Source organism: Anas platyrhynchos, chromosome 15 (assembly GCF_047663525.1).
Source record: "Anas platyrhynchos isolate ZD024472 breed Pekin duck chromosome 15, IASCAAS_PekinDuck_T2T, whole genome shotgun sequence".
NCBI classification, from domain to species: domain Eukaryota; kingdom Metazoa; phylum Chordata; class Aves; order Anseriformes; family Anatidae; genus Anas; species Anas platyrhynchos.
This window is the reverse complement of record NC_092601.1, coordinates 18,285,923-18,313,658: the sequence shown is the minus strand read 5'-3', so window position 1 is coordinate 18,313,658 and position 27,736 is coordinate 18,285,923. Positions and strand designations below refer to the sequence as shown.

Sequence of the window (27,736 nt, the reverse complement as noted above, 5' to 3'; positions counted from 1 at the left end):
AGGCTTTTCATCTTCCCCGACTGTCTCTTTGTTTCTGCTGTAGGAGGAGTGACGGGAAAAGCAGCTGGCCAGGCGCGGGGTCTTCGCAGCGGGACCTCGCCTGATAGCACGGCACCGAGAGGGGTTTTCACCTGACGCTGGAAACAATGCCATCCATAGAAGCCCACATTGTTACCTTGACATTTGGAAGCAATTACCTGCATGTTATGTAAAACTTTTATTAAACGACTGGAGAAATTCGGTAATGTGTTAATCATTGGTTGAATGACATCTGCTTAATACCAGAGATTTTTGAACTGCAGGAGAAGGGTTCAGCAGTTCAGAATGATTACCAAAACATATTGCTCCTTTTTTCGTTCTCCTACGTGTTAATTTTTCAGATTTATTATCTTAGGCTCCTGCGTCTAGTATTTTCACTACATGTCAACATCTGTTATATCTCTGCATTTCACAGCTCTTTAGTCTTTGCCCCATGAAGCCTTAGGCACTCGGATGAGAGACGCAGCCAGCTCTAACCCAGGGCTTATGCAATTTTCCAAACTAATCCAAAGGACAATTACCAGGGAAATTTGGCTCAGGGAAGCACTTCTGGCATCAAAAAGGGATCGGTAGATGGACTCAAACCCAAAGAAACCGGTCAGGTTTAGAGGCAAACTTGGCTGTCAGGACGAGACTTGGGAAGTCTGGGGTGCTGTGAGGCTGCCGCTCCTTGAGAACGTGTGGAGGGTGGAAATGTGTCATGGAAAGATGCTCGGCCCCTTCCCACTCCGGTTATTTGATCAGACAGACCCAGAGTCACTCCGTTCAACTCTGCTGTTTCTCCTGTGGGTCCACCAAAGCCTCTGGTTCCTGCCTTCCTCCAGGCTGCTCCCTGCCACCCTCCCTGCATGGAGGAGCTCTCCTGGTTTAACACTTCTCTCCGAGGCAAGGCTTTGCAGATGACTTTGCTGCAGGTCGTGCACATCCCAGAGGCACCCAGATCTGAAGGGTCTGTGAGCAGCCAAACTCCTGCTGGCATTGGGATGGGCAGGGGCACACACGATGTCCTCTGAGCTGCTCATCCTGGCAGTGACGTTCCTGTGTCCCAGCAGTGATATTTGCATGTCCTGGCAGTGATGTTCCTGCACTCTGCTGGTGATGGAGGGTCCTGGAGCCATCCACAGCGCTGCTTCGTAGCACATTGCATTTTTTCCTGGTTAAAAAACAGTGGCTCCAAGAGGCAGAGCATTGCCCCATACCCCTGGGCACTTGGAATAGGATGGGGACCAGCACCCATCTATGCTGGATGGGTGCAAGAACAAGCAGCTGCCCGCAGACCATCCAAACCTCTCCTAAGGAGAGCTACAGGGTGTCCCACTGGGCTTGTATTGGGCTTAAAAGGTGTGCTGGCCCTGCTCTCTGACTTTCATCCTGTCTATATTAAATATATGGATGTGCCAAAACGGAGCAGCACCGCATGGGCCAGCTGAGGGCGGGCGGTTGTTGTAGGATGTGGGTCAGGAGCAGCAGGAAGCAAGGAGCAGCAGCGCCTCTCGGGGCACCCGTCCTCGGAGCCCTTGTAGAGAGAGTTCACAGTAATATGACTTAATAGAAAGTCTTTTTGCAGGTAATTTCCATGCGCTGGGCTGGATCATGTTCCACGAGAAACGCACATTATATACGAGCCAAACACTTTCGGCTCCCAGCCGTCAAGCCGCGCTTCTAATTTATGCTTTTTTTATTATTTTGTTCCCTCACCCATGATCTGTCCCCCTCCCCAATAAAAATTACAGCTTCCATTTATCATTCTCTTCTGAGGGTTGCTATAAATTCAGCCGTGCCTCGTCTCCACCGAGGAACCTGCTTAACACAACGCAAACGTCCCCTCCCTGCATGGGCTGCATTATTTCGGCAGCCTTACACATCCCCTTCCCGCATCCTCTTTGGGAAGAAAAAAATAAATAAAATAATAAAAACAAACAAAGCAAAATTAAAAAAAAGCAAATCTTGAAAGGCCATCTCCGAAACCACAGAATGCTTGGTACTACACGCAAATAAGGCTCGTGGTTTCTAAAGGGGAGCTTCCTGGTTTATTAGAGATGCTTTCAGTAATTAGCAACAGCTTGGGAGCCAGGGCAGTGACACTTGCTGCCCTCTGAACCCCAGGAGCAGGGGTCATGCAGGAAGGCTCGTGTTGGTTTTGCTTGCAAGCCCTTCTGTAGCTGTGACTTGCCCAGGGCTTGCACTGGTTTTTGGAAGCTCGCAGAGGGGCAAGCGCTCAGAGGTCTGCTTTCTGTCGTCGCAGTGCCGGGAGCCTGAAAACGCTTGTTCTTCCTGACCTCCCTCCTGGTTTGCTGTGGGAGGACAAAGTAATAAAAGAAATCACAAAAAAAGGTTGGGATGGCTGTACTTCCCCCAGGTCTTGGGTCTGTCCTCCGACAGTGGCAGGGCACCTCAGCGGGGAGCTGAAATTCCTCGGGGTGCTTCAGGCAGCCCTGGGATGTGCTGTTTGCTTTGCCGGAGCCTGGCTCCAGCCCTGAGTTCGTGCCAGGAGCTGGCTGGGACACGGGCTCTGTCTGAGAAAAGCGCTGATGGAAACAAAAGATTTTCCTGCTTGTTGCGATTTGTTGAAAAACAAACAGAAAACCCTCCTTTTCTCCATTTAGAGCACAGAAAACCAAAGTTTAAAGAGGTCTTGCCATGGAAAGGAGAACAAGGGGCACCCCATGGCCCGACCTCCTCCCCTGCAGGACACCCTGCCCTGCCCCTCTCCAGGTCGGGGCTGCCGTGGGTGCTTTCAGCCCTGGATTTAAGGAGGAAAACAAGGAATTTTTGCAGAAATTCATAGCAAGCTGCTTCCAAGCCTAAGAAGGAACACAAGGAGGGAAGAAGATTAACACCTTATGTGCAAACCTAGCCAATGGCAAGAATTTTTTGGGAGAATATTTTGGACTCTTTTTTTTAAGACTCAGCCCTTAAAGATGCTGCTCTTCACTCAGAAATGACTTTAAAGCGCTAAGCTCTGGCAGTAGTTCTCCTAATGCACAAATGTGTGACCTTGGATGACACCAACCTGCCAAAAAAGCAGGGAAAAAAAAAGGTGTTGCTGATATTTATTTATTTTATGCTCTGATTCCTCATTCATCATCAGGTAAATTTGCTCTTGGCAGCGCCGGCAACTTCCTCAAACGCAGCCAAGGTGACCACTAAAATTAGCATCAAATCCCAATAACGCTTTACATCATGTGCACGTTATTTTTCACTGGACATAAATTGCGAGGTGTTTCGCTTTTGTTTCGGCTCCCGGGGGGGCAGGTCGTTAATCCGGGCAGCGGTCCACGCTGGGGACGGGACCGGCCGATGCGAGCGACTCCAAGCGTCCAAGGGAAATTTCTGTTCCACTGGAGACATTTTCTAGGTCCTTGCCAAGACGAATTACTAAAACGTCTGAAGAAACAGCACTGACTGAGCCCTCAGACAGTAAAACATGATTTTCATCCTCTCTCATAAATTTTTGCTTAATGAAAAGTCCTCGAGGAGCGCGTTTCTCTGTCAGAGCCAAGGAAAACAACCGTGTGCGTGGCTGAGCAGCACCGATAGCCGTGAAGGCGAACAAGACTTCACGTGTCCCGCTGTTATTAAACATCTGCACCGAAATTCCTCGTGGAGACCTCCCTGTCACCCCAGGCAGGAGAGCACAGGGACCATGAATCCATTGCTTGCCACATCCCTGTCATCCCCAGGCACGGTTCTGAGCTAGAGAAGGGACACGAGGCAGGTGACCCTCCCGGGGGGTACAGCTGGGTGCTTGTGAGGTCGTGGCGTGGTGCAGGGATGCTCACAGCTCCCTGGGGCACGGTGCCAGGAGAGGCGTTTGCAGAGCTCCAGTGGGTCAGGGGGAAAAAATAAATTAAAATCAGATGGGATGATGACTCTTATTAAAAGAAACAAAAAGCCACCACCACCACAGCAACAACAAAACTCCAAAATCCAAGAAAAAAGCCCAAAGCCAAGCAGGTGCAGCCGCACTAGAGGGCACTGCTGCCTGCCAGGAGCCCAAAGCTGGTGGCGGAGTGAGGATCTCCCTGCACACTCCTCAGCTTCCCATGGTGCTGGGTGCAGGCTGCAGTGCTTGCAGTGCTCCATCTCACACAACAGGCAGAATTGAATTAAAATTTTAATTAAAAAATAAAATAATAAATAAAAAAAATAACTTTTTCATGTTTCAACCCGTAAACACTCGGCCCTGTGCCAGGTCGGAATTAGCCAGGACAATTTCTGGGCTGGAGGTGGCCAGACCTCGGCAGGGTGCAGCAGGGCTGCCTGTCCTGCTCTGGATTTCTCCTTTGCAGGTGTGAGCTGGCTGGGGATTTGGCATCAGAACGATGAGAAGCAGCCCTGGGAGCACAGGGAGGCAGCTCCACGAAGGGCTGATGGCAGGAGAGCAGTGGAGCATGTTTCCACAGACCAAACAAAACGAACTCGCTAAACAAACTAAATGAGAAAAACAAAACAAAACAAAATAAAAAATGCATTGTTCTCGGGGCATAGCACCACAGCACAGGGGCTGCTGTGAGGATACAGCCCGGCCCTGGCAGCGAGCAGTGCGGAGCTGATGCTGCAGGAACCCAGGGGCAGAGGCAAATTCCCACGCTGGAATTTGGCCAGGACCCCGGGGCTCACGCTCCTGGCTCTTGCAGGAAGTGCTGCAGGACTCGTAACCACGAGGTGGTCAGGATTTGGGTTTTACATCATACCTATTTGTAGGGGAAGAGATTAAAGGCCTTGCAGACTCTTACAAAATCCCTGGTAGCAGCGGCTCTGGTGACTGGAGTCAAATCAGTTCCAGACTGAGACCTGCCATTCGTGGAGACCTGCTAAGGAAAAAAAAAAAGGGAGAATATTTCATTTGTCTCCCTGAAACAGTGATTTCCACCAGGACCTTTGTGGTCAGTAAGGACCGGGGCTCTGTGGGCTCTGATGTAGCTTGGGGCAGCCTCACCCTGGGACTTGCACCCACCCATAGCAGCAGAGGGACCAAAAACCCTGATTTACACCCCGAAGGCACCTGTGCCACCCCCACAGAGCAGCCAGGTCTTCCAGGAACCAGCAAGACCTCACAGGAAAGACACCACCTTGAAACATCCTTCAGAAAATGCTTTTTTTTTTTTTGTTTTGTTGCTGTTTCCTGCAAGGCGGAGTGCTTCTGGCAGGAAAGCACAGGCAGAAGAAGGAGCGCGGTCTCTCCTGGAAGCCACCTGCTCCCTCTGCAGGGCTGGGAGCCCAGAGGAGGTTTTTTGGGCAGGGGGACCCGGCAAGGGTTGATTCCTGCCTCCCTGCAGCCCCGCGCACCCCTCATCCCCCGCAAGCAGATCCTATCTGCTAGAGATTTATTTCCAGTCTTCTTTTCAAGACATGATGTCAGGATTATAATAACCTGACTAAGGCAAACACAACAGTAATTCCATCCAGAGTTTATCAGTTTCCTTTTTCTCCTCTTGTCTTGACTAATCATGGAACAGAGCGATGGAAAAGTCCTGTTAGACCAACCTGTCCCCCGGCCAAGGCAGGACCGATCTGTCCATCCACCGTCTTGTGTTTCATCCAGTCTATTTTTAAAAAAATCCCCAGTGACAGGACTTCTTGAATCACAGGAGCGAGAAATGGAAAAGACCTATTAGATCATGCAGTCTGTCTCCTGGCCAGTGCAGGCTGTTCCCTGCAGCCCAGTTTTCAGCATCTCAGCTTCCACCTTTCCTTCCCCTGGGAGACCGTTCTGCTGGCTAGCTGCTCGCACACTCAGGTTTGCTTGATGTCATGCTGGAAAGCAGAAATGGCCGGTGCTGGCCTCAGCTGACTGAACGCACTTTAACCCCGAGCACCCGAGGGATGAAGGCAGGGCGAGCGACCAAGCACAGCAAAATCTGGAAAGTCAAAGGTTTGGGGCAGGGACAGCAGGATGCCACCGGCCCAGCCACCCCATACTGGTGCCCACTGGGTGATGGGCAATGCTCAGCCCAGCCCAGTAAGGGAAGAGATGGAAAAATCCAACCCAATCCAACCCTGGGGCAGTGCGGAGCTTGCACAGGTCCTGCGCCCCGAGCAGCCCAGCTCTGTGCCTCGGAGCAGCACAAAGGGACCCCAACCCCCCTTTTCTGCTCCTCACCCACCGTGCAAATGGATTTTGTGCAAGCAGAGGGTGGTAAATTATTTGGAAGCATCTCATTTCCTTGCCCATGCTGACTCCTGCTGGCACTGCTGCACCAAGACCAGGCACAGCTTGTTTCAGCTGCTGGGACAGGACCTGCCCTGCTCAACCCCTGTGCTCCACTGGGCTGACTCCATGCTGGGGGCTAGCAAACAAAGTGGATGGGCCAGCCACAGGTAGGCTAATGAGCTCAGCAGCATTACCGTTAATTGGTTTTTAGGTGGAAACAACACACACCTGCCTGCAAACAACCCCACCTGCCTGCCTGCAGCACACCTGTGCCTCCTTCATGCCCACACCACGCACACCTGCAAAGCCTTGTGCAAAACCCTCAAACCCAATGTGCTGGGGGCTCCCACAGGGGCTGGGGGCTCCCACAGGGGCTGGGGGCCCTCACCCTGCCAGGGAGATCGCAGCCAGCGTGCATGAGCCAGGAGGTGCCTCCCTCCAGCCCCTCTCCCTCGCAGCGCGTGGTTCTCGGCTCTACCCCAGCCTTATCTGCCTCGAGTAATCAAAAATAATTGGTTGCTCCCCAGTGGACTGATCTAATAGCAGTACGAATAAAGTTATTTTGAACAGTTGTTCATGAGTTCATCTCCTGGAAAGCCTCAGCCCCAGCTGTTGCTGTGCTTTTGATTAAAAAAAAAAAAAAGTGTATATATATATATATATTAAACTCAACCCGGGGATTATCAGGGCTAAGCACGTCCCAGCCCTCCCTCCTCCCAGTGTCAGGTGCCCGGCCGGGCTATAAACCGCTCTTTGTGTGCAGCTCCCTCGCCCCTTTCTCTCCGAATTGGCACGGGTTGGCTGAGATTTGGCACCTCTCCTTGGCGTGCCGACCGCGGGGCTGCTGGCAGGGCCCTCGTGGCTCGCTGGTGCCCGGGGCTGGCGCGCGCGCCGCAGCAGAAGGTTTATCATGCAAATGGTCCCCGGGGCCTCTGGCCAAGTCCATTTGTTAATGGTCAAACTATGGGAAGCCGTTTGGGGAGCAGCAAATTGAATTAAGCACGACTGGGGGAAAGGGAGGGCGGGAGCCGGGTCTCTGACCGCTCTTCTGTCCAGCAAGGGTTGGGGAATGGTGAGGGGGGTGCGTGGGGACACTGTGACTGCAGGGACCCGCCGTGAGCAGGAGCACATCCGAGCAAGCTTAGGGATGGGCAGAAGCGCAGCATAAGGCAGGGCACATCACTGGAGAAAATTGGGGTCACCTTCATGTCCACGGATCCTCCCTGTCCCCACACAGCCCACGTTGGGTGCTGACCACGTCGCCCTCCCTGCTGCATCCACCCCCTTGCCCCCAGCAGCCTGCACAGGAGCAAAGCATGGGATTTTCCCAGCAGTCACAGAGCCACAAGGCATCACCCCAAAGCAACAAGCATCACTCACACCCTGGGGACAGACCCAGGGATGGCACTTGTGGGGGACACAGGGACACCCACCTGGCACATGCCTGGCCTGTGGGTGAGCACGGTGCCCATCTCCTGCTCCTACTGCCACCCCAACACAGGGTTCGCTGCCCTAGAGAGAGGAAAGAGACAATACAGAAGAGTTTCACACTTAACTTTCCTTGTCCAACCAAGTATGCAGTACCAGCTATTTCCTACATCCACCTAAACAGCTCCCTCCTCCTGAATAAAGGTAACTTTAAAAGCAAAATGATGCACTCACACCAAGGAAAATGGTACTTCAAAACAGAGGGGTGAAAAGAGGAGAATCGGATCAAAAAGCAGCAAAAATTCCTGATAGAAACAAATCCTGAACACATTCAAAGCTGACTATTCAGTGTCCTACAGCACCCTACACAGCTGCATGGAGGGAGGTGTGCAGTTGGCCTAACAGCCACCGCGGTACCCACTGAGTTCAGACTGATTCACAACGTCTCAATCTCCTTCACTAATTCTTTTTTTCTGATCCTAAAAGAAAGCATCCTACCCAACCCAGAGCAGGTTTCTAGAAGCGAATTTCACACAGCGTCCCCCCTCTCTTGGCTTTCTCTCGTAGCTCTTATTTTTCCTTTTCAGCATCAGCATCTAAACATCTGGGTCATGGTGGAGCTTAGAGCTGGAAGCGACACAATATAGTGAGAAAGGATGTTTTTGTGCTATTTCCAACCTTCCCAGAACAGAGAAGTTCAGAAAGCCCTTCACAAAGGCTGCTTTCTTCCTCCCCGCTACTTTGAAAGGACGGGTGAGATCCTCACTTGTCGGCCTCTACCAGGCTTGGACAAGACAGAGACGATCAAAAAAGGAGGGGGAAGGGAACCATGAAAAACACGGCCAAGTGTTCTTTCTTTCTTTTCCCTTTTTGTTTGTTTGTTTGTTTTAATTTCTTTGGGTGAAAACTGCAGTTGTGGAGCAATCCCCTCTTGCTCTGTGCTGGGGGGAGGACAGAGGAGCCGAGCGACTCACCGACATCCCCACTGACAAATTTTTCTTCCATTTTTCCCCAGCGCTAAAATTTCAGTTCCCTGCTGAAACGTTGAAAGGGAGCAATTTATTTTGATTTTTTAAAGATGCTTTGATCCCCAGCACACCAGGGCTTGGCAAGCCAGCGCTGTCCCTCCGAGCATCCCTCCTGCCAGCCAGGAGCCCTGGGCAGGCTCAGTGGGCACCAGGGCAACCCGCTGGGCTACCAGTTGGGACAAGGACATGCCCTGACCTCCCTCCTCCATCCAGAAGGGCTTGAAGGGCACAACCTGGCTCTCCAACACAGCACCGAGGGTGATGCTCAGCCCCATCCCCTTCTCCCACCTGTTTCTGGCCAGGCTGCACCCACGGGAAGGGCACAACGCGGGCAGCAGAGCTGGTGTGGGTCCTGCCGGCACCCTCCTCTCGTCCCTTTTTGGGACCAGAGCTCACCCTGGATCTGTCAGACACGTTTTGAGGCTGTTCGGGAGGGGGCTGCCAGAAGCAGCGGCGCTGCCAAGCCGGCGCGAGGCGCTTGTTGCGGGAGGTGGAGTCTGTCTGCGGGGCGCAGGGCTGCGAGAGGCCTTGGCTGATGCTCAACTATGCTCCTGTCATCCTGGCCGAAGGAAGCCCCGCGTTTTGCCCCCTTCTGCAGTTCCCCCCAGCTAATTCCCAGCTGCCCGGGGGCAGACCTTCATTTTCCAGCTAGCCTCAAATTGAGGAACCGGATCCTTGTTGCCTCCCCCCTGCTGCCAGCAAACACTTGTGCAGAGCAGCTCGTCCCCGCACAGAGAGCCCCTGGGCTGCCCTTGTGCCCTCGTCCCCCCAATTCTGGTCCCGCATTGCACCAGGACCCCGTGTAGAGCTGGGCTGAGCTCTGTGTGCACCATATCTTGGGCAGGCTCCCAGCTGCACCTCCTTGGATCCTTCTCCCACCTCGCCCCCTCTTTTGGGGTAAAATCCCCTACTAGGAGGCTGGAAACACCAGGTTCTATTGCCACACAACGCTGCCCGCTTCATCTACCGAAATCCTCACGCAGACAGCTAGCAGCTCCAAGGACAGCACCAATAAAGCTGCCCTCATGAGCTGCTCCCTGCTCGGAGCATCCTGATGGTGGTACCCAAACCCAGAGCTGCCAAACATCTCCATTGCGCCCAGCCCCTGCCGAGAACCCAGTGCTGTGCACACCCCTCCTGCCCAGCCACACCATTTCCAGCCACTCTGCCACCAGTACCAAACTGGGCACGAGCTTGGAGAAGGGGAACCGAGCCTCAAGCCCTGTCCTGCCCCATCTCAGCAAACAAAACTGCCCCAGGTGCGGGGCAAGCAGGCAGCGCCGCTATTGCAGCACATCCCTGCTTGCAGGCGGCCCAAAAAAGAGTCAGAAGAACATATTTTATCATATACATAATCTTGAAGAAAAAAAACCCTCGTCTTCTAGATTCCCAGACAGTACACTCAGCATCCTCATGCTACTGATGTAATCTTGGAGAAAGGTCCCCTGGGCCCACGCTCGCTGATCGGGAGCTGCGCCGAGACCTCGCTGCAGCCCCGTGCTGGCTCACAGAGGTGGGTCAATGCCTGGCACCCCGGTGTTGCACCACGGGGCATGTTACAGACCTGTTTGGACACCTGTGAGGCTCTGAGTGCACCCTGCACCCACGGGGACGTGAGCAGCTCAGTGCAACTCCTTGCTCACACAGCTCTTGCTGTTCTCTGTGTGTGGCTGCAGGAAAAACGAGCCAGGAATAAAAGTGCCATCACCATAGGTAGGCAGAAAAAAATCAGAGCGTATTCCTCAGGTAAATCTGCGCATGCAGGTACCCACCCTCAGCACCAAGGACTCGCCAGTTAGCGGACAGCCCCGCACAGCTCTCAGCTGAGGTACAACAAGTGAAAGGCAAGATAAGCCAGTGGAGTTGTGCCAGGGTGCATAGTTGACCCAAATTGCTTCAACTACAGCTGGTTGAGTGATTCACCGCGCACAGCTCTATCAATGAGCTTGGCCTGGCTTTCTGTTTGTGACTTGTCTCCGGAGAGACGGAGGGTTTCTTTGTTTTGTTTGTACGAACGCCTTGGTTATTCAGGGAACCGTGACACACGCTGTGGGAACATTGGCTGGCTGCTCCTGGAGAAGATGCACGTGGTGGGGCCACGCTTGGACCTGGCTGCCCGGCTCCCCTGGGACCCCCTCTGCCCGCACTTGACCTCAGGAGCATCGCTCATGGCTTCACGTCATCCCCAGCCCTGTCCTGCTCCCCAGCTCACCCAACACAAGGGAGCCCATGGTGATAAAGTTGTGCGAACATTGTGGTGCATGGATGGAGAACGCGAGGGCTTTGCTGGATCCCAAGGATCCCTCAGTCTGGTCTTTGGTGCACCAGGAGGGAACAGGCACGGTCAGAGATGCCTGAAGCTGGAAAATGTCCCTTAATAGCCCTCGGTGCTTGTTCCATCTTGAACTCCTTGTGCCCACCCTGCAGGACGTAGCTTGCAATGAGTGCAGCACCTGCTCTGCCCATGGGCAGGTAACAAGGGCGGAAAAGGGGATTCTCACCCAAAAAAACACACCCCAGGGCAGATCAGCCCTGTACAGACTCACATAGAGAAGTGCCTGCAGTCTCAGCCCATGCAATATCCTCTTCCAAATATTACATTTCAAAATATTCCCAAATATTCCACTCTCCAAATCAAGTGGCTCAAACACGGCGCAGCCAATGCCCAGCAAAGCCTCAGCTGCCCTGCCTGCATGAAGAAAAAAAATTCACCCCATACACCTGAAATACAAAACCTCAACCTGTTTTTGTTGTTGTTGTTGTTTCTTTTTTCTTTTTTTCTTTTTTTTTAGCAAATTTGAGGGTAAGAAAATCTGCCTGTAGGAGCAGGTTGGTGAAGGAGATGAAAACAACTCGATGCCATGTGCGCTGCCATTTCATACCCTGAAACTGGCTCACTTCTTGCAATGACTTTCCGTAAAGTGGAAGAGATGTTCGGGGCTTCCAGAGTCCCAGGTGTCCGTAAAGCCACCGGGATGTGGGATGTTTGTCCCATCTGGGCCCTGACGCGTCCTCAGGGACAGATCTGCACCAGGAACATCTGCAGCCATCCGTGTTGGTCCTGAGCTGACCGAGCCATCCTTCTTCTTTGCAAGAGTGTGTTTTTCAACAGAAAAATGCCTTTTCCCTCAAAATGGAAATGTCCACAGGAAGCAGCCAAGGTCAGCACAACTTTTCCTTTCTGCTCTGACACTCAAACCGCCCAAACCCCAGCTTTTCATTTTCGTGGCCAGTAAAACCAGAAGTGTTTTCTGCGGTGTGGTGACCCTGGGACAGGCAGCCACCAGGGATGGGACGAGCACTGCTGCCCCAGGCTGGGGGTGGTTTGGCTGCATTTCGGATAGCAGAGCTGTATCTCCAGCGCTGCGGATGGCAAATTGACACAAAAAAATGCAGAAAATGCAAATGCAACAAAACGTTGTGCAGTTGTCTGTCCCTTTTGATTCGGTTTTTGGTCAACTAAATTGTTATTGAATAAGGCAAGCTGCATCAAAAATGTACTTTAATGAAGTGCAGCAGGGGCTCTGGCACTATTTCCCGAGTGCCACAAAGGTTTTAATCCCCAGGCTCTCCAAGCCACTGCGCAACATATGCTTTAAAGAGGATATTTTTTGCTCACTGGTATTTCACAGATGTTACGTTTTAGAGGCTGCTGCCAGCTTAGGTTAGCCCAAGACTCTGGTGTCAGTCAGGGCTGGGGTAGGTTCGTCACCAAAGTGATCAGAAAAATCCAGCAGCCACCTGGGGGGAGGAGGGTGAGCCGGCACAGCCCGGCTGCTGTGATGTGATGGGAAAGGTGCTCTGGAAATAAACAGCTTCTTTACTGAAAACTCAGTTCTACGCCTGATTTTCCCTGCTTGATGTGAAGGACACAAGCAGGGCTCCCCCAGCCTGCCAGCAACGTGCCCTTAAACCTCCCGGTGATGCTGTGGGGCCGGGTTATCCCCTCAAACCCAGGCTGAGGGCTGCAGACATCCCACATCATGGGTAACACACTGAATCTTTCTCTGATCTCACAGTGCTTTGTAAGATTTGCACTACAGAAAGAGGTTTCAAAGCAGAGTGCCCTGCGCATCCCCTGCCAAAAAGCCTGGAGGTGGCCAGGAGCAGGGCTGCGATGGGCATCCTTGTGCCAGCCGTGCTCCCCAGCCCATCTTCCCTGGGTGCGGAGGATGATCCCAGAGGCACAAAAACCAGACTTTGCTCATTAGCCCTGCCTTATCTCACGCCAACTTTCTGCTCTGTTTGGATAAGCTGGGGCTGGAGTGACCAATATCTGCAGCGGCGAGGGAAAGTCCTCCTGGCAGCTCTCCTCTTGCCTGGGAGAGCCTCGCTCGGGGAGATATTAAAGGCTTTTGTTTCCAGGAGCTGTCAAAACCCTCACCTTTCACAAGCACTAAAACGGCCAGGGGAAAAAATATATGCGAGTGGAATAATAATTTTTAACTCATAAATTTGAGCTCGTAAATCAAGGATTGAAGGAGCAGTCGTTGTAATGTCTCATGAGTTAACATTCGAGGTTTTCTTTCACCTGAGGAAAAGGAAAAAAATACCCAGCTCTCTGCCCTTCCACTCCAGAGCTTGCTATAAATCACCTTAATGTTACAGTCTTGCTCTTAAATAGACCAAAAGCATGAGGGTGGGGAACAGATAGCAAAACTCGTCAATTTTAAAAGTACAGCGCGGGGAAGAAAGCTTGAAAAACATAAAAACCCAGCAACCCAGACCCAAACTGATCCCTCTCTGCTTTTACTGGCACAGGGCAAATCCTGAGCAACACACCTGGGGACCGAGGCCATCCTCAGACCTGCTTCCACCAACCTCATGGGCTTTGGGTTTGTCTGAAGCTCAAGCAGCACCGCAACGTTCAACCAGGGAATGAGAAATGGGGGCAGCTCCCAGCCCCCTGCCCAGGGCAGGCAGCCCATGGGGAGCAGCAGAGCATGGTTGGGGCAGCAAAGCCGTGCCTGCAGCCTCCGTGTTCCCAAAAAGCTGCGCTGAGCTCCACAAGGGCTCAGGGGCACCTGGGCTGCTGTTGTCTGAGGGCAGAATTGGAGCACCCCTGGGTTTTCGGATGCCTGGTGGAGGAGGGCGAGACAGAACAGGGGAAGGAGGGTGCAGATGATTTGTGAGCCCCACCACAACGGGGGTGGGAAGGTGATGGGAAAGGGCTGAAAAACTGCAGTTGAGCACTGGGCTGTGACTACATGCTGGCTCTCCCAGTTAAAATATATAACTTTTATTTTTTTTTTCTCCCAGATTTCCCATGATTTTACCCACGCAGACAGTGGCGGTGGGCTCCCGGCCAGCTGAGCCATCAGCTTTTCCTGGAAACACCACGTTTTGCTCACTTTGGGGCCAAAAACAGAAGAGAGGCTCGATGCGGCCCCTGGACGCGATGTCTGCATGATGTGCTCCCCAGGCACGGTGCGTTTTGTGAAATCATCCGAATTCCACACACCTCTGCTGCTCCAACACGGATGAGACTTTGGGTCGGGGAGGCTGCGGGCGTGCGCCAGGAGGAAGAGGAGGAGGAGGAGGAGGAGGAGGAGGAGGAAGGCATTGGCATGCGGAGCACAAGTGCATGTGGGGCACTCTTGTCTGCCTAATCCAGCGGGTTCAAAGCTGCCGGGCGCAGCTGCAGCCGTCTGAGCTCCAACAGGTGACGGCTCAGCTGTGCTCCCCCCAGGGCCCTCTGCGAGCCCCCCGTGCGGGCTGTTGGCAGCAGGGGGGCTGCTCCCCGCGTCCTCAGCTGGCCACGGGGCCACCGGTTCCTTCCTGCTCTCCCCGGCGGCTGCGTGCGGCTGCCTCCTGCCCCGGGCTGAGCACATCCCAGCGGGATGGGGCGCATCTGCTGGGAGGCATTAGTTGTGCCAAATCGTCCTAAGAAGTGCTCTGAGCTGCTGGGAAAGGCGGGATGGAGCTCCTGCGTGGTGCTTGCAGGGGGGAGGCAGTGAGCAGTGAGTCCCTGTGTGTCCCAACCAAACCTGGCCACAGCCAAACGCGTGCCTGTACTGGGAGCTGCACATGTCCCGCGGCGATGCCGTCCTAACAGAGGCCCCAATTTCCCCCATTCCTGTGCAAAAATAACAAAGCACGACCTGAAATATTTCTACACCAGCTGCAGTCGGGTGCGACCTGCCAGATAAACCCCACCTCTGCAAAAAGTACTGGTTACAATAAAAAAAAAAGTACCCGAGTGATCCTTTTCCCTTGGAAAGCACAGGCAGGAGGGTGGTGGTGGCAGTCAGGCAGGTGCGGGGGGGACGCTGCCATCCCAACAGGGTCCATGTGCTGACCCTCTGGTCCCTGCCTGCCCCGCAGAGCCGGCAGCAACGCAAACAACCCACTGAAGTCCTCATTAAGTCCCTCGAGCCGCGGCCGTCTGAGCAGCACCATTATTCACGCAGCCTCCAGACCCCCTTCCCCACTGCTAATTTCTACTTATCTGCATATTTTATTGAAAATTAAAATCCTTTTGCATTTTTCCCAGGGCTTGGTGGCGAAAAATCTTTTATCAGAGCCCTACTTGACTCCAATTAGTTGGGATAACAAAGCTTCCGCTGTTTGAGGATTATTGACAAACGTGCAAGGAAAAAAACGGCAAGAGAATAGCCTATTAAAATGACAGCTTTTTAAGCAGGGAAACAAAAAGGCCTGACGATTAACAGCGCTGAGAAGGCACAGAAAATACCAAGCCTCGTTTTTTTGCTGGCATTTCAGCTGATTAGCCTGCTCGAGCCATTCCTTTGTGTCCTGCTCCTTTCCCGTAGCCGAATTTTGGTGGGGCGCAAACCAGAGCCCGTCACCGTGCTCACCGTGCCCACACCAGCCACATGGCCACAGTGACCACACGGTGCACATGGCATGAACAGAGTGGCTTTGTGCCCCCAGCCCACCCCAGTGAGCCCCCAGCCCACCCCAATGAGCCCGCAGTGGCGGGAGCATTTCGGGTGCCCACATGCAAGGAGAACTGGGGCGCAGCGACACCACCGATGGCTCTGCCACGGCAGCGAGGGGAACCCAGGGTGGGAAAAGGCCCCCAGCAAGGCAGCCCCTGCCCTGCCACCCGCTGCCGAGCCCCCAGCGCTCTCCCGGAGCTGCCCCCAGCCGCGGTTCCCATGGGCGCCCGCCGGCCCCGTGGCCCCTGCAAACCTGCGCCATGCAGCTGCAAGCACGGCACAAAGGCACTGAGACGCATTGAGAGCAGCACAACTAATTCACTGATAACTCCTTAATGGCGTTTCATATCTTTTTTTTTTTTCCCCTGGCATTTTTTTTTTTTTTAATAAAAAGAATAGGCGGGAGGTTAAAAATGAAGCGTACTTGATAAAGGGCAGTAAGTGTTATCCCTTAAAAAAAAAATAATAAAATAGATAAAACACTAACAGAGCTTTTTTTCTTTCATAGGTGGCTCGGACAGCTGGCTCTTTAAATATTAATCAGAGTCTCATTGATATGCAAATATGCTAAGAGCGAATAATGCTGCCGCAGCTGCGCAGCCCCCAGCAGCCCCGGCAGTGCTGGCCTCCTCTCCAGCATGAATGGAAATATCTGAGGACACAGGTGCAGGGAGCCGACCGCGAGTGAGATCCTGCTTAATAAGGTAATTTGTGAGCGATGCTCTATAGAGACAAACCGGGGCAATCTTTTACCACTCGACAGTATCTGACCACTAAACAAGGTGTTAATCTTATAATTGTGCTGTTGACTGTTCCCTAACACAGCGTTCCTGGCCTTTTGCCCTGACACTTGGCCAGTTAAAATCGCCTTAACTGACAAGTCGGACGCGTGCCAACCGATCAGCGATAAATTATTTATTGTTCCATTTCCAAAATAACAAGTAAACAGGAAAGACAGGGCATCCCACGGAGAGACAACCAGTAGTGATGCGCATTGCTGGACAAGGTCTTGCTGCTCTCTGCTCTGCAGGTGCCCCCGTGCACCCTATCCCCTGGTCCCTTTTGGGGACAAGCACCGTGCTCCCCCACTCTCACCTCTCTCTGCCGGGAAGGTGACCGTGTCCTGTCTTATCCGAATGAAGCTGTTGCCACTGAAGGGTCCAGCAGTGGCACCCTGTGTCCACTGGAGCACGTCAGGGTCCTGCAGATGCTGTTTTGGGGTGTTCAGCTCATGGCTCTCACACAGCTCCTGATACCAACCCTCCTCTCCAGTGACCTGGGGGCCAAGAAGACCAGAAGCAACATCAGAGCTGCAGTGGACATCACTGTTGGGTGTCTGCTGGCTCCCCTGCTAGGCCAAGCAGTGGCCAGGGAGGAGGCCCAGGGGGTGACCGTGAGCTCCCCATCCCAGGACCTTGGCTCATCACCGTGGCTGCTCTCCCAGCCAGCCGTGCTGCTAACGGGTGCTGGGGGGGGACGGGACCTGCAGCTGCTGCATTTCACACAGCCAGAACCAGTGGGGCTGGTGCACCTCAGTACCTACGGGGCTCAGCTCACACATTTTTGCTCTCCTGTTATTGTATGTGGGTCTAGAGACTGGGGCAAGGCAGCAGGGATCTCAGTGAGGGCAGCAGGGAAGGCACCCTCCCAGCATAACCCAACGTGCTGCCCTTGGGACCGAGCTGTTCATTCCCCATTTCCACGCTTCTCACGCTGCACAGAGAGGGGACACCCACCCCACCACCCACTGCCACCTCTTGGCCCCAGCCCTGGGTCATTTCTCCTCGATGGAGCCGTGCTGGGGCTGCTCCATCGCAGGCAGGACACAAAGGGCGCTCCCAGCCCCGGCGGGGACCATCACTGCTCATCTCAAGCAGCGAGAGGAAACGAGCTCAGGCTGCGGATACAACAACTGCCACCCGCACGGTATCTTTAAAATTTGCCTCCTGTGGTTGCCGTCCTCCTCTTCCCTGCCAAGCTTCCTTGCCCGGGCTCCTGGTGATGAATGACCTCGTCCGGGTACCGCCGGTACCAGGCGAGCGCAGCTGCGAGGCTTTCTTCCAGGGTGGGTGCTGCAGATGGCTGCTCCGCGCCGGGCGCACAGCTGCATGCTCGAGCCGCCGTGCTCGCACCACAAAGGGACAGAAAACGCAATTAATGAGAGGAGGGGAGCGAGTGGGAAGGGGTGCCGGGGTCTCCCAAGGAGCCGACCCAGCTGTCTGCGCTGGTCTTGCGGTGGGCACCTGCGGCCCCACAAACGGGACGGTTTGCGGAGGGCTCGCACGGCATGTGGTCGTTCCCAAAGGCCTTCCTGGAGATGGGGAGAAGCTGTTTATGAAAAGCAGCCGCTTTGTCAAGGATGGGAATCCTTCTGATTTCCTTTCTGGCTTTTTCCAGTGTCTGCTCTTGGCACCTGGTTCCAGCTCCAGAAGCAAACCCCGGTGGCCGATGCGCTGCCCCGTGAGCAGGGCTGTGTCAGGAGGGTGCTGTGAGGCCAGCGTGGTGCCCAGCATGGCTGCAGAAAACACACTTCCAGCAAATTATTAATTGGAAAAACACCTATTTGAAAAGTCCCCCTGCTGCCCTGCCTTGGGTGGCTCTGCCACGTGGGCTATGGGCACGTTTTGCATTGGAGGCAGGGGGGTACCTGTGGGACACAGCGCCCAGGGCCCTCACACAGCATCTGGGGTTTTGCAAAACCATCTCAGAGACTGAAGTCATTTAAAATCATTCAGTCACCTCTGAATTTATTTAAAGGTTTCAGAACCATCTCGGCCTTTTAAACAGTTACTTTACTCCAGGAGATGAGAACGCTCATTGATTTCATTTCCAAAGTATATTTATCTCCCTTAGGATTTCAGCACTACTATTTTACTATTATTATTATTTCTATTACTATTATTATTATTTAGTTTTGCATCTTTCAACACTTCACTGGCAGTGTAACGGGATGTATAAGCTGCAGATCCCACTTCCCCACTTATGCTCCCCTTTCCCCAGCTCCAGAACAGCAGTTGGCTCTGTAAGTTGCCCCAGGAGACAAAGATTATTTTACCACTGAAATGCAGCAGCTCAGGGGCAGCACATGGGATTGCTCATGCACTATAAGTATGGTCAGCAGCCACAGAGCCTTCCTGCACTACATTCGCTGTCCGTGCAGCACCGTAGGTGAAATAAAAGCTCAGTATTGCGGCCAGGCGGAGCAGTGCCGGCCCCAGGAGCGGCAGGCAGCTGCCGCAGAGGTATCTTTTTACTCTGGACCTTGTTAAGGAACACAAAAGCTCAGGACAGCGTGGGCGTCTGGGCTAGACGGAGAATAAACAGGGGATTAGCCGCGCAGCCCCCGAGCGAGGATCGGGCTCTTTTTTCCCCTGCACTGGAAACCCAACCCTGGGCAGCAGCGGCCGCCTTGCAGCTGGGCAAGACGAGCTCCAGCACGAGCCGCACGGCATTGCACCGGCCGGGGAGCCAGTCTTGCAGCTCTGGGCTTTATTTATTTATTTATTTATTTGGGTGAATGTGGAAAAATGCAGGCCAGGCAACGCCCTGGCCTCGTGCACGTGCCCCATGGCACAGCTCTGCCCAAACCTCATCAACAAAGCGGGGATAAACTCCCCCCACGTTCCTAAAACAAAGTGACCCGAAGCAATCTGCCTGCAGCCACAGCACGGCCTGCTGGTATATGAACTGTAAAAAAGGAAAAAAAAAAAACAAACAAACAAAGGGAAAAAACAAATTCCCCATCTCACCTGCCAGACAGGTATGCGGAGAGACGAAATGTTAGCATGAATTAACAAAATGTGACATGGCACAGCCCGGTTCCCCCCACGAGCCGCCCAGATAAGAGCTGGCGCTGTGGATGTGTTTTCATGGAAAATAGGAGGCCACATGGGAAATATTGGAAAGGGCTGGAATGTATGCATCCCTAAATGCTTTTTCAGCTGATCAGATTTTGGTTGGTTAGCCAAAATTTGTGCGTGTACCAACAGCAGACATCTGCCAGGCGCAATGCATGTGAATGCAAATGCTCCCATGCCTCGCAGGGTGCAGCCCATCGGTGGGCATCAGCGCTGCTCGGGTCCAGAAATGTGTTTGCAAACGTGTGCCCATGGCCTTTTGTCTTCAGCAGGCAACTTTCTGGCTGGGGCAGAAATCTCCCCAGGTGAGGCTGTGGCAAACAACAGCTCAGGCTCCCCCATCTCCCTTTTTGGAGCTAAAATGCCATTCCTTAAAGAACGCACCAAAACCCACCCATTCAGCCCTAACGCACGGCGTGCCTCCGCGTTTGTCAGCCCAGCACCAGGATTTCCTCCTGCTTCCCTATAAAGCTGGAAAAGTCTCCAGGCCAGGCCACTCCATGCTCTGTAACGAGCAATTATTCCTTCCTAACGTAAAATGAAATAGGAACCGTTCCCATAATCACCTACTGGATTTTATCAGCATGTTTGGGTTATGCTTTTGCCCCTTCGGCTAATGCCTAATTGATTCTTTAATCTCTACAAGTTTTTTATTGACTGATACAAGAGCTATTTAGCTGATCAGCGGCAGGAAAGCAGCCTGCAAACCCTCCGAGACCCGCGACACGGTGCTAGGATGACCTCATCTGAAGCGAACACTTTATTTGATAATCTATCACTTATTTATTATTCTAACTAACTGCTTGCAGGTGGTGTGATTTTAACGTAATTGTCTCAGCAACAGTTACACACACAGAAAAGCTCAGCGACGTGCAATCCTATCCGGAGCAGCTACCGCGGAGGAAGCAGGCTCCTCCGTGCAGGGGGGGAGAGGGGAAAGCCCCCCGAATAAATGATGTGCAGGGCATTGCAGCATCCCCTGGCTGCTGCAGAGCTGCTCCCAAATTCCTGCTCTGGGGAGGAAGAAATGGGAGGTTGTGGAGGATGGGGGAGTCGGGGGCTGTCGGATGGAGAGGGTGGTTGGGTGGAGGAAGGCTCTGCTGTAAGAGAGCAGCCCAGAAATCCCCCCCCAGACAAAACCAGACCAACATCTGCATTATTTCTGCGGAGAGCATGAAATCTCCTCTGTTGCATGAAGGGAAACTGAGGCACGGCTGGACCACAGTCCAGCTCTGACAGCACCAACACCGTGTGCCCAGGGCTGTCCCCAGCAAGCCAGGGCTGCCCACAAAACCCAACACCCGCGGGGACCCGCAGGGTGCTCAGCTGGGATGTGCAGCTCCACGGCTCAGCTCCCTCCTCCCCATCACCCCCCTGCAAATCGTGCCCCGCTGAGAGGTTCTGGCAGTGAGGAGGCACCGGGACAAGGAGACAGCAGCGGGTCCCCACAGAGCCTCGCACGGCGCTGGCCCCAAATGGCTCAGTGCTGGGACTGCCAGCTGGAGCAGCGCGGGGACACAGGGTTTGGGCTGGCACATCCAGTGCAAAACCCTGCATAAACAAAGGACACGGCTTTGGGGTTTATTTCTGGAAACCTCCACATCGCTTTTTTAACTAAAATCCCAAGGGTAAGGGCTCTGCGTTTTCCGCCTCGCCCGCCCGAGGTCTTTCAGCCACGCCAGATCCTCGCCCGAAGAGGAAAATGGCATTTTGATTGGCAAGACCCCGCCAACCCCTCCGTGCCTGGACCTCGCCAGTCCCCCCCCCGGCTGCACATCTGACACAAAGCAGGGAAGCAACCGCTGCTGCTTCATTTTTAACCCATCTGGAAAAAAAAAAAAAAGAAAGAAAAAAAAAAGAGGGGAATAATTTTTTCATTAAAATAAAAATTGATCCATAATGAAAATAGACTTCTAATGGGAAAAGTTTAGTGCAAATGGAAGCTTTTAAAGATTCTTTTGACTGACAATAACCTGAAGACCCTCCAGGAACTCCAGCCCAGAATAATCAGATTAAATGAAAACTAATATACGATCCTGAAATTCATCCCATGCTGGTCTAAACTTATAGCAGCTGGGTAATTTAGCCTACAGGTTTCTGCCTCATGCCCAGCAGTTCACACTGAATTGTTTAGCCAAACTTAATCTACTGGGAAGGAAAAAAGCTCTTTCCTTTAATATGTGTTAAAGCGAAGCCAGCTTCTAAAAGCAGCTCCGAGTGGGGAAGGCACACCGAGACGGCTCCGGGAACTCACAGACTGAAGCTTGGCTGCTTCACGACAAAAAAACACAGCTTAGGAATGCTGCAGGAACGAGGAGGTCCCCGGCTGGTGCACGGTGCTGCTCGGACAGGTATGAGCCTGGTGAATCCTGCAGGACTCACTGCTGGCCCTGCTGCAGAGCCACGGCCCCAGGTGCTGCTCCAATGCACGCCGCTATCCAGAGAAAGGTCTCAAAGTACGACCTGTGTGGATCCCAAAAAATCAAACATGAGGAAGGACTTCTTGCCCCAGCCCTAGGGTTTTTTTAGACCAACCCTAGGGGTCTTTTTTAAAGGAAGGGTGTTGGTTTGAGGGGATTTGAAGGGGGGCAGAAGTTCTCCAAGGGTGCACGGAGCAGCGAGATGGTGATGGAGACGGGAGCCTCCCCGTGCTCCTGTGACAGAACCCACCCTGTCGGTGTCGGCAGCACAAAGCATTTCCACCCCACATCACCTTGCTACCGCTAATCCCCGCAGAAAGCTCAGCTGTCTTACAGCGACCCTTCCTGTGTTTGGAAACAACTTCAAAATAGAAATCCATCACGAAAGATTTTCCAGCTGTCTGAAATTCCTGTGGGAGGCTAAATGCTGCGTGTTAACACACGGCGCAGGTTTTCATCTTACCTCCAGAAGACAGCTCTCCTGCGGGGCTCGGAGACAGGGAGATATCTATAAAAACTTGAAAGCCTTTGCAACTTTATATTCAGTGAAGTCCAAGCCAAAGCCTCACACGACAGGGAGAACAATAATGCAACCGAAGGGCTCGGCCCCTCTGGGGACCCTGAATGGCCTGATCCAGCCCCCCACCCCTCTGTCCCCTTGGCGTGGACACCTTCAGCTTGCTCTGAAAGCCACACTGCTGGGTTTTCCCAAATTACCCAAGTAGGGATTGATTTAACCTTTCCCTGTGTACAAGAGAACTAAATTCCACCTGCCCGTGTATATTAACTTGTGTTCTCCAGCAGCCACGCAGGACCGGGCATTTATGTATAGGATGAAAACAGCCCGGTTCCCTTTTTTGGGGTGAGCAGCCTGGACAAGGCTGCAGGACCCAACACCACCAATGGGTGGAAATACAAACCCAAAACTTTCAAGTTTGTAATCATGGAAAAAAGGAAAACAAACAAACAAACAAAAAAACCCCTGGTCTTAGCCTAAAAACGCCCCCCTACCCAGTATTTCAGCAGGCACCCTCTTGTCAACCCCAGAGGGGGTGCTGGACACACGGCTCACCTGCCCCAGCCCTCCTGATGGCACTCATCCGTCTCCTCGGGGTCCGAGAGTGCCATCTGTCCTTACAGACAGACAGACAGACAAACAGATAGACAGACAGACAGCCCTGGTGCCGCGATGCAGCTGGGCCCTGGGCTGGGGAGGGCAGGAGGTGCGCGGCTCCCCAGTGCTCCACGCAGGGTGCACGCACACCGGGTCGCCTCTTTGGAGGACGTGTTCCTAACAACCCGTGAGTCAGACACATTTTTCTACAAAAAGAAAAAGAAAAGCTGCTTAATTTGATCTGCCCGTGTCTGCTGGGATGGATGTGACTGCCGTGGGAGCCTGGGAGTCCCAGGATGGGGCAGGCACACAGCAGCACCCTGGCCTCGTCACCAGCGGCTTTGAGACCACTTTGGACCTCAAGAAGGAACCGGAGGAAGGAGTGGGATTAGGTCTGACTCCGGATCAGGGGATGGGCTGGGAGAGCAGAGCAAACACAACAGAGTTGTCACAGGGGGGAAGCCAGGGGCTGTTCTGACTGACAGACCTGCACCCTGTGCTGGGGAGCTGCCGTGGTTTATGTCCAGACCCTAATCCCCCCGGCTGGTGCACGGTGGGTGTCCCCTTCCCATCCTCTGCAGCATCTGAGGGAAAGGGACTTGGCAGGAGCAGGCCTCAGACAGAGTTATCTTTCAAATGGATTTATGGCGCGTTGATTTGGGAACGCCACAAAGTTTTATGTCCAGTGCATAGCTCAGAGAGAAGAAAAAAAAAAAAAAAACCTCTCCAAGAAAACTTCCAGTCAACAGATAACACAATGTGGTTCTGATTTCCTAACCCCCTCAAAATAATTGTTCCTTTTCTTTTTAAAAATTTTGTCCCAGGGAAACGTTTCTAATTTAATTCCCTGCGTGCACCTTCCTCGCTGCCTTTGAATGTATATTATCTTCCAGCCAGCACTCCGGAGTGGAGCGAGAATTTCAGATTTAAAAAAAAAAGGGAGAAGAAATAAAAACCTTAAACAGCGCCACGCACAACAAACAGGAATGTAAATGACAGTCTGGGTTCCATTATCCCTGACCCAGAGGTTGGAAACCAAAAGAAATTAATTAAAGCGGGGTGTGTGGGGGGGGGCACCCCGTGAGCTGCCGGTGAGCAGCCCGCGAGCGGCCGTGGTGCAGGGGGGCTCCATCCCCATGGGACACGCGGCCGCGCTCCCCCGGCCCCGCTGCGCCCTCGCAACGTCACTCACCGGGATGGACGGGGCAGGCACGGATCCTGCCCCGGACAGGGACAGCTTGTTTGCATTAGAGATGAACGCGGATGGGAAGCAGCCGGAGAGGCTGGGGGAGCTTTTAATGGAGAGTTAGCTCAGGAGGATGCACGAAGTGGGAGCTTGGTCCCTCATGGGGCACAGATGGGGATGGGGCAGGCTCAACCATCACGGGTTGCAGGTGCAAAGTCCCCGGGTTCCCCATCCACAGGAGGCTCCATCATCCTGCCAAGCCTGAGAGATCAGAGCTGCACAGGGCTCCCCCCCAGCTCCCCACCCCAGCACCCTGCCAAGAGCCCAGCAGCCGGGGCTGCCCGTGGCCCTGCGAGAGCATCCGGCCCCAGGGCTGAATTTCAGCTGTGTGAGAACTGGGAAAAAAAAATATCATGAAATGCTTCAAATAACATCTGGCAGCGAGGTGAGAGCCGGCAGCTCCTGTGCTCACACAGACAGGGATGCTCCACGGGAGGCTCCGCACTGAATCCCCGAAGGCTGAGCAAGGCAGCAGCTGCACCGGCAGCCCCCAGCAGCCGAGCTTCGCCCCTTAACCTCTGCTTGGTGCTTTTTGGGGGGGCCTGAACTACAGCAGACCTTGACGGGCACAAAGCGGCCTCCATCACGAGCCTGCTGCTGTCCCCCAGCCATGCTAGGAAGGGAGATGCTGGGAGTGAGACGCGGCATCGCAGCGCTCACCCCCGTCCTTCCGCACGGTAATGGGAACAAAATGTTCCATTGTTTGCAGGAAGACGCATTAAGAATATTGGTTTTGAACTATGGCAAATATTTAGGAAAACACAATCGAGCCATAAACATTATTTACAGTTCAGAGAGCACTATAGGTTGCTCCAAGCCCTGCAGTTAAGCTATTAGTCGGGGTTCAAATGCAGCTCACACACGGGACTCGCCCGGTTGCTGCCTGGGAGCACCAAAACCTCGCAGCGGTGCTGAGGCTGTGGCGAGGGGCTAAGCACCACCGTGGCCACAGCTTTCACTGGTGCCAGCTGCAAGAGGTCACTGGGACAGGTTTTAAACCCCTGCAAAGCTCATCTCCCTGCTGGTGCTAGCCTTGGTGGCACAGGGAGAGGGGAGCATGCGGGTGGCTCATCTGTGCGCCCTCATGGGGCTCGGCCATGCTGAGCATCTCTGGCAAAGGTGGACACCTCGTGGCACCCATGGTCCCACAGGCACCTCTGGGGTCAGTGGGATGGGGATCAGATGCTCAGGCAGGCCACCAAGCCCCGCTGCAAACAGAAACGAGCAGTGTAACACCCAGGACTCAACGGAGTCATCGTGGCGAGTCCCCAGAGTCGCGGTGTCCCCAGTGGGCAAGCACCCACGTCAGGGCATACACCACAGCGGGCTGCCTGCACCGGGGTGGCTGTTTCCTTTTTTAACACTTTTAGGAAAAAATTCAAGATGAGGGAGGCTCTCTGTGGTTACTGACGAGCTGCTTTCTTTAATCCCCTTCCAGAAATACACTCCTGGTGGTGCCCGTTTGGTACATGTGGCCTGAAGGCAGGGAGGAACGTGTGACACAGCGTTTGTGCCCGCATCCTCCCTGCAGTGTGGTCACCCCCCCGCTCCGGTGTGTAGGACAGGTTTACCTGTTGGTTGCTTTCTCATCTTTTTCCTTCAAAACTGCAAATGGCCACGCTGCTGAGCATCTCGTGCTGCGAGAGGACAGGCTCAGATGAGCCCTGGGGACAGGGCGGGGGCAAGGCTGGCATCAGCCCCCATGCAGTTGGTGGCACTGAGGGATGCTGTTTCTGCCCCGAGCACGGACCCGTTTCAGGGCTCAGCACAGAGCAACGCTCATCCCTTCACTTGTGGCTTGGGCTGACCCCGAGCTGGAAGGCTGAAAGCCTCTTTGTGTGCTCTCAAGCCACCGCTGTCCCCTGGGGGGCTGAAGCCAACGGCACCACCAGGACCCAGCGGGACCGGCCCGCGGCTGCTCCTCTCCTACCCCAAGCGCGGGGCTGTGCCCCACAGGATGCTCGACACCCCCTGAGCACAGACACCCGCGGCACCAAACCCCGCCAGCTCTCCAAACACGCGGCTCTGGGCCGAGAGAAAGAGCCAGTTATAAAACCCCAGGTTAAGCAAACAGGAAAAAGCAGCCCAGCGCGTCTGCGCGGCCAGGCCAAGGCCCGATAAAACAAAACCTGTTTGAGTTTGGTGGGGCCGGCGGCAGACTCGGTGACTCCAGCCGCGTCCTGAAAGCAGCCCCTGTCCCCGGCTGAGCCCCGAGCAGCGGCCGGGCGCGTGGGTGCTGTGTGCTGGGCACTGCAGGGCCGCACAGGGCTGTGCTTGTCCTCGGGGCCGCGCTGGCGACGCGTGGAACCCACACGGCAGCTCCACCGTGAGCTATTTTGGGACCCTCAGCAGACCTGTGGCTTTCTGCAAGCAACCCCAAGGCAAGGGGATTTTATGCGTTACGCAGGTTGCTTTGAACTTTTTTTCCCTTTAGGAAGAAATGTCTGCAGCAAGTTGTGCTAACAAGCAATCAGTTATTAGCACCAACCCGGGCCAGCTGCCCGCTGTTTCCAGGAGCCATCCAGGCTCTGCATGTTATCATTTTCCTCCTGTGCCTGTGATCAGGGCTCAACAAGCAACACCCACGTGGTGGGACCTTGTGGGGTGATGCTGAAGCTGGACTACAAAGCAAGGAGGGGTAAGGGGGGACTCAGGGGGTCCCCCAGCCCCGGGGCCAGCTCCCTGCAGGGATCAGCAGCTCTGGATGTGGTGCAGCCTGGTCACTGCCCTGCAATCAGGTGGCTCTGGGCAGGCCCTTCCCAGGGTGATGAGGGGGTAGCATAAGGGCAGGTATATTGGGAATAAAGCAGCTTTGGTGGCTCAGCGAGTCGGCTGGGCTGGCATGAGTGGTGCTGCACTGCAGGGCAGGGATTTCTGCCCCCCACAGCGACTTACTGATCCGGACAGCTCAGGATGCAGAACATCAACCAGCCATTTCTGAACTCTGCATCCCATTTTGCAAGCTGATTCCAGCAGCAGTAAGACAGAAAGTGGACAGGCAGAAGCACTGGTGCAAAGGATAGGGAAAGCAGCAAGGTGTTCAGAGCCTCCTTTCAGCTGGACAGAGAAAACTCAGCTGAGCCCCCTCTGTGTTCGTGCCTTAAATTGCACAGAATTAAATCTGCACGAGACCTGAATGTGGCCCTGAGAGTTTGCAAAGTGGACAGCAATTAGAAAGGGAAAGGAGCTTTGCCTTTACAGAACCTCTCCCCCAAAAGTACATTTCATAATTTCTGGTCCATTTTGAGCTTTACCTGCAAAACTTCATCTAATAAAGTGAAATTCCAGCACCAGCAGAGGTATAAAAACCCTCTTCACAAATACTTGTTACAAATCTGGAAGGTGCCAAACTGGACATATTAACTTGAGTCAGTATTTGTTCTCCTTTCTCTTGACTCTAGAGCTGATGATTTTCTAATGGAGCAGCCTGACAAAAGAAATCAATCATCAGGCAAGGCTATGAAGAGAAAGACAAACAGACAGAAACAGAGAGATGAGAAAAACCAGACCACAACAGCAGGTGGACAGGTTGGCTGGGAACCTAC

The 27,736-nt window shown here is 53.7% G+C and overlaps 1 protein-coding gene across 14 annotated transcripts; it reads right to left on the bottom strand.

The window, feature by feature from the left end:
• Positions 1-202: 202 nt before the first annotated feature.
• LOC119718424 (uncharacterized) lies at positions 203-27,618 on the bottom strand. Of its 14 annotated transcripts, none has more exons than XM_072023641.1 (6): positions 17,498-27,618; positions 16,650-16,830; positions 7,630-7,708; positions 5,530-5,621; positions 4,737-4,856; positions 203-3,861 (listed from the first exon to the last, which is right to left on the bottom strand). In XM_072023641.1, exons 1-5 carry the CDS (start codon positions 18,065-18,067, stop codon positions 4,819-4,821), a joined length of 960 nt encoding a protein of 319 aa, XP_071879742.1. In that variant the 5' UTR covers positions 18,068-27,618; the 3' UTR covers positions 203-3,861; positions 4,737-4,818. The 14 variants fall into 14 exon arrangements, 6 of the variants coding, with proteins under 6 accessions (XP_071879742.1, XP_071879743.1, XP_071879745.1 ...); XM_072023642.1 differs by having other exon boundaries at positions 203-2,333; XM_072023644.1 differs by having other exon boundaries at positions 4,737-4,853.
• Positions 27,619-27,736: the final 118 nt, after the last annotated feature.

Coding starts and splice junctions, on each gene's coding strand:
- LOC119718424 (XM_072023641.1), bottom strand. CDS start 18,067: ATGCTGGGCACCACGCTGGCCTCACAGCACCCTCCTGACACAGCCCTG. Junction 5,622..7,629: donor ACAGGCCAGGCATGTGCCAG/GTGGGTGTCCCT, acceptor CTGTGATTCAAG/AAGTCCTGTCACTGGGGATT. Junction 4,857..5,529: donor CTGCCTTGGCCGGGGGACAG/GTTGGTCTAACA, acceptor TTTTTTCCTTAG/CAGGTCTCCACGAATGGCAG.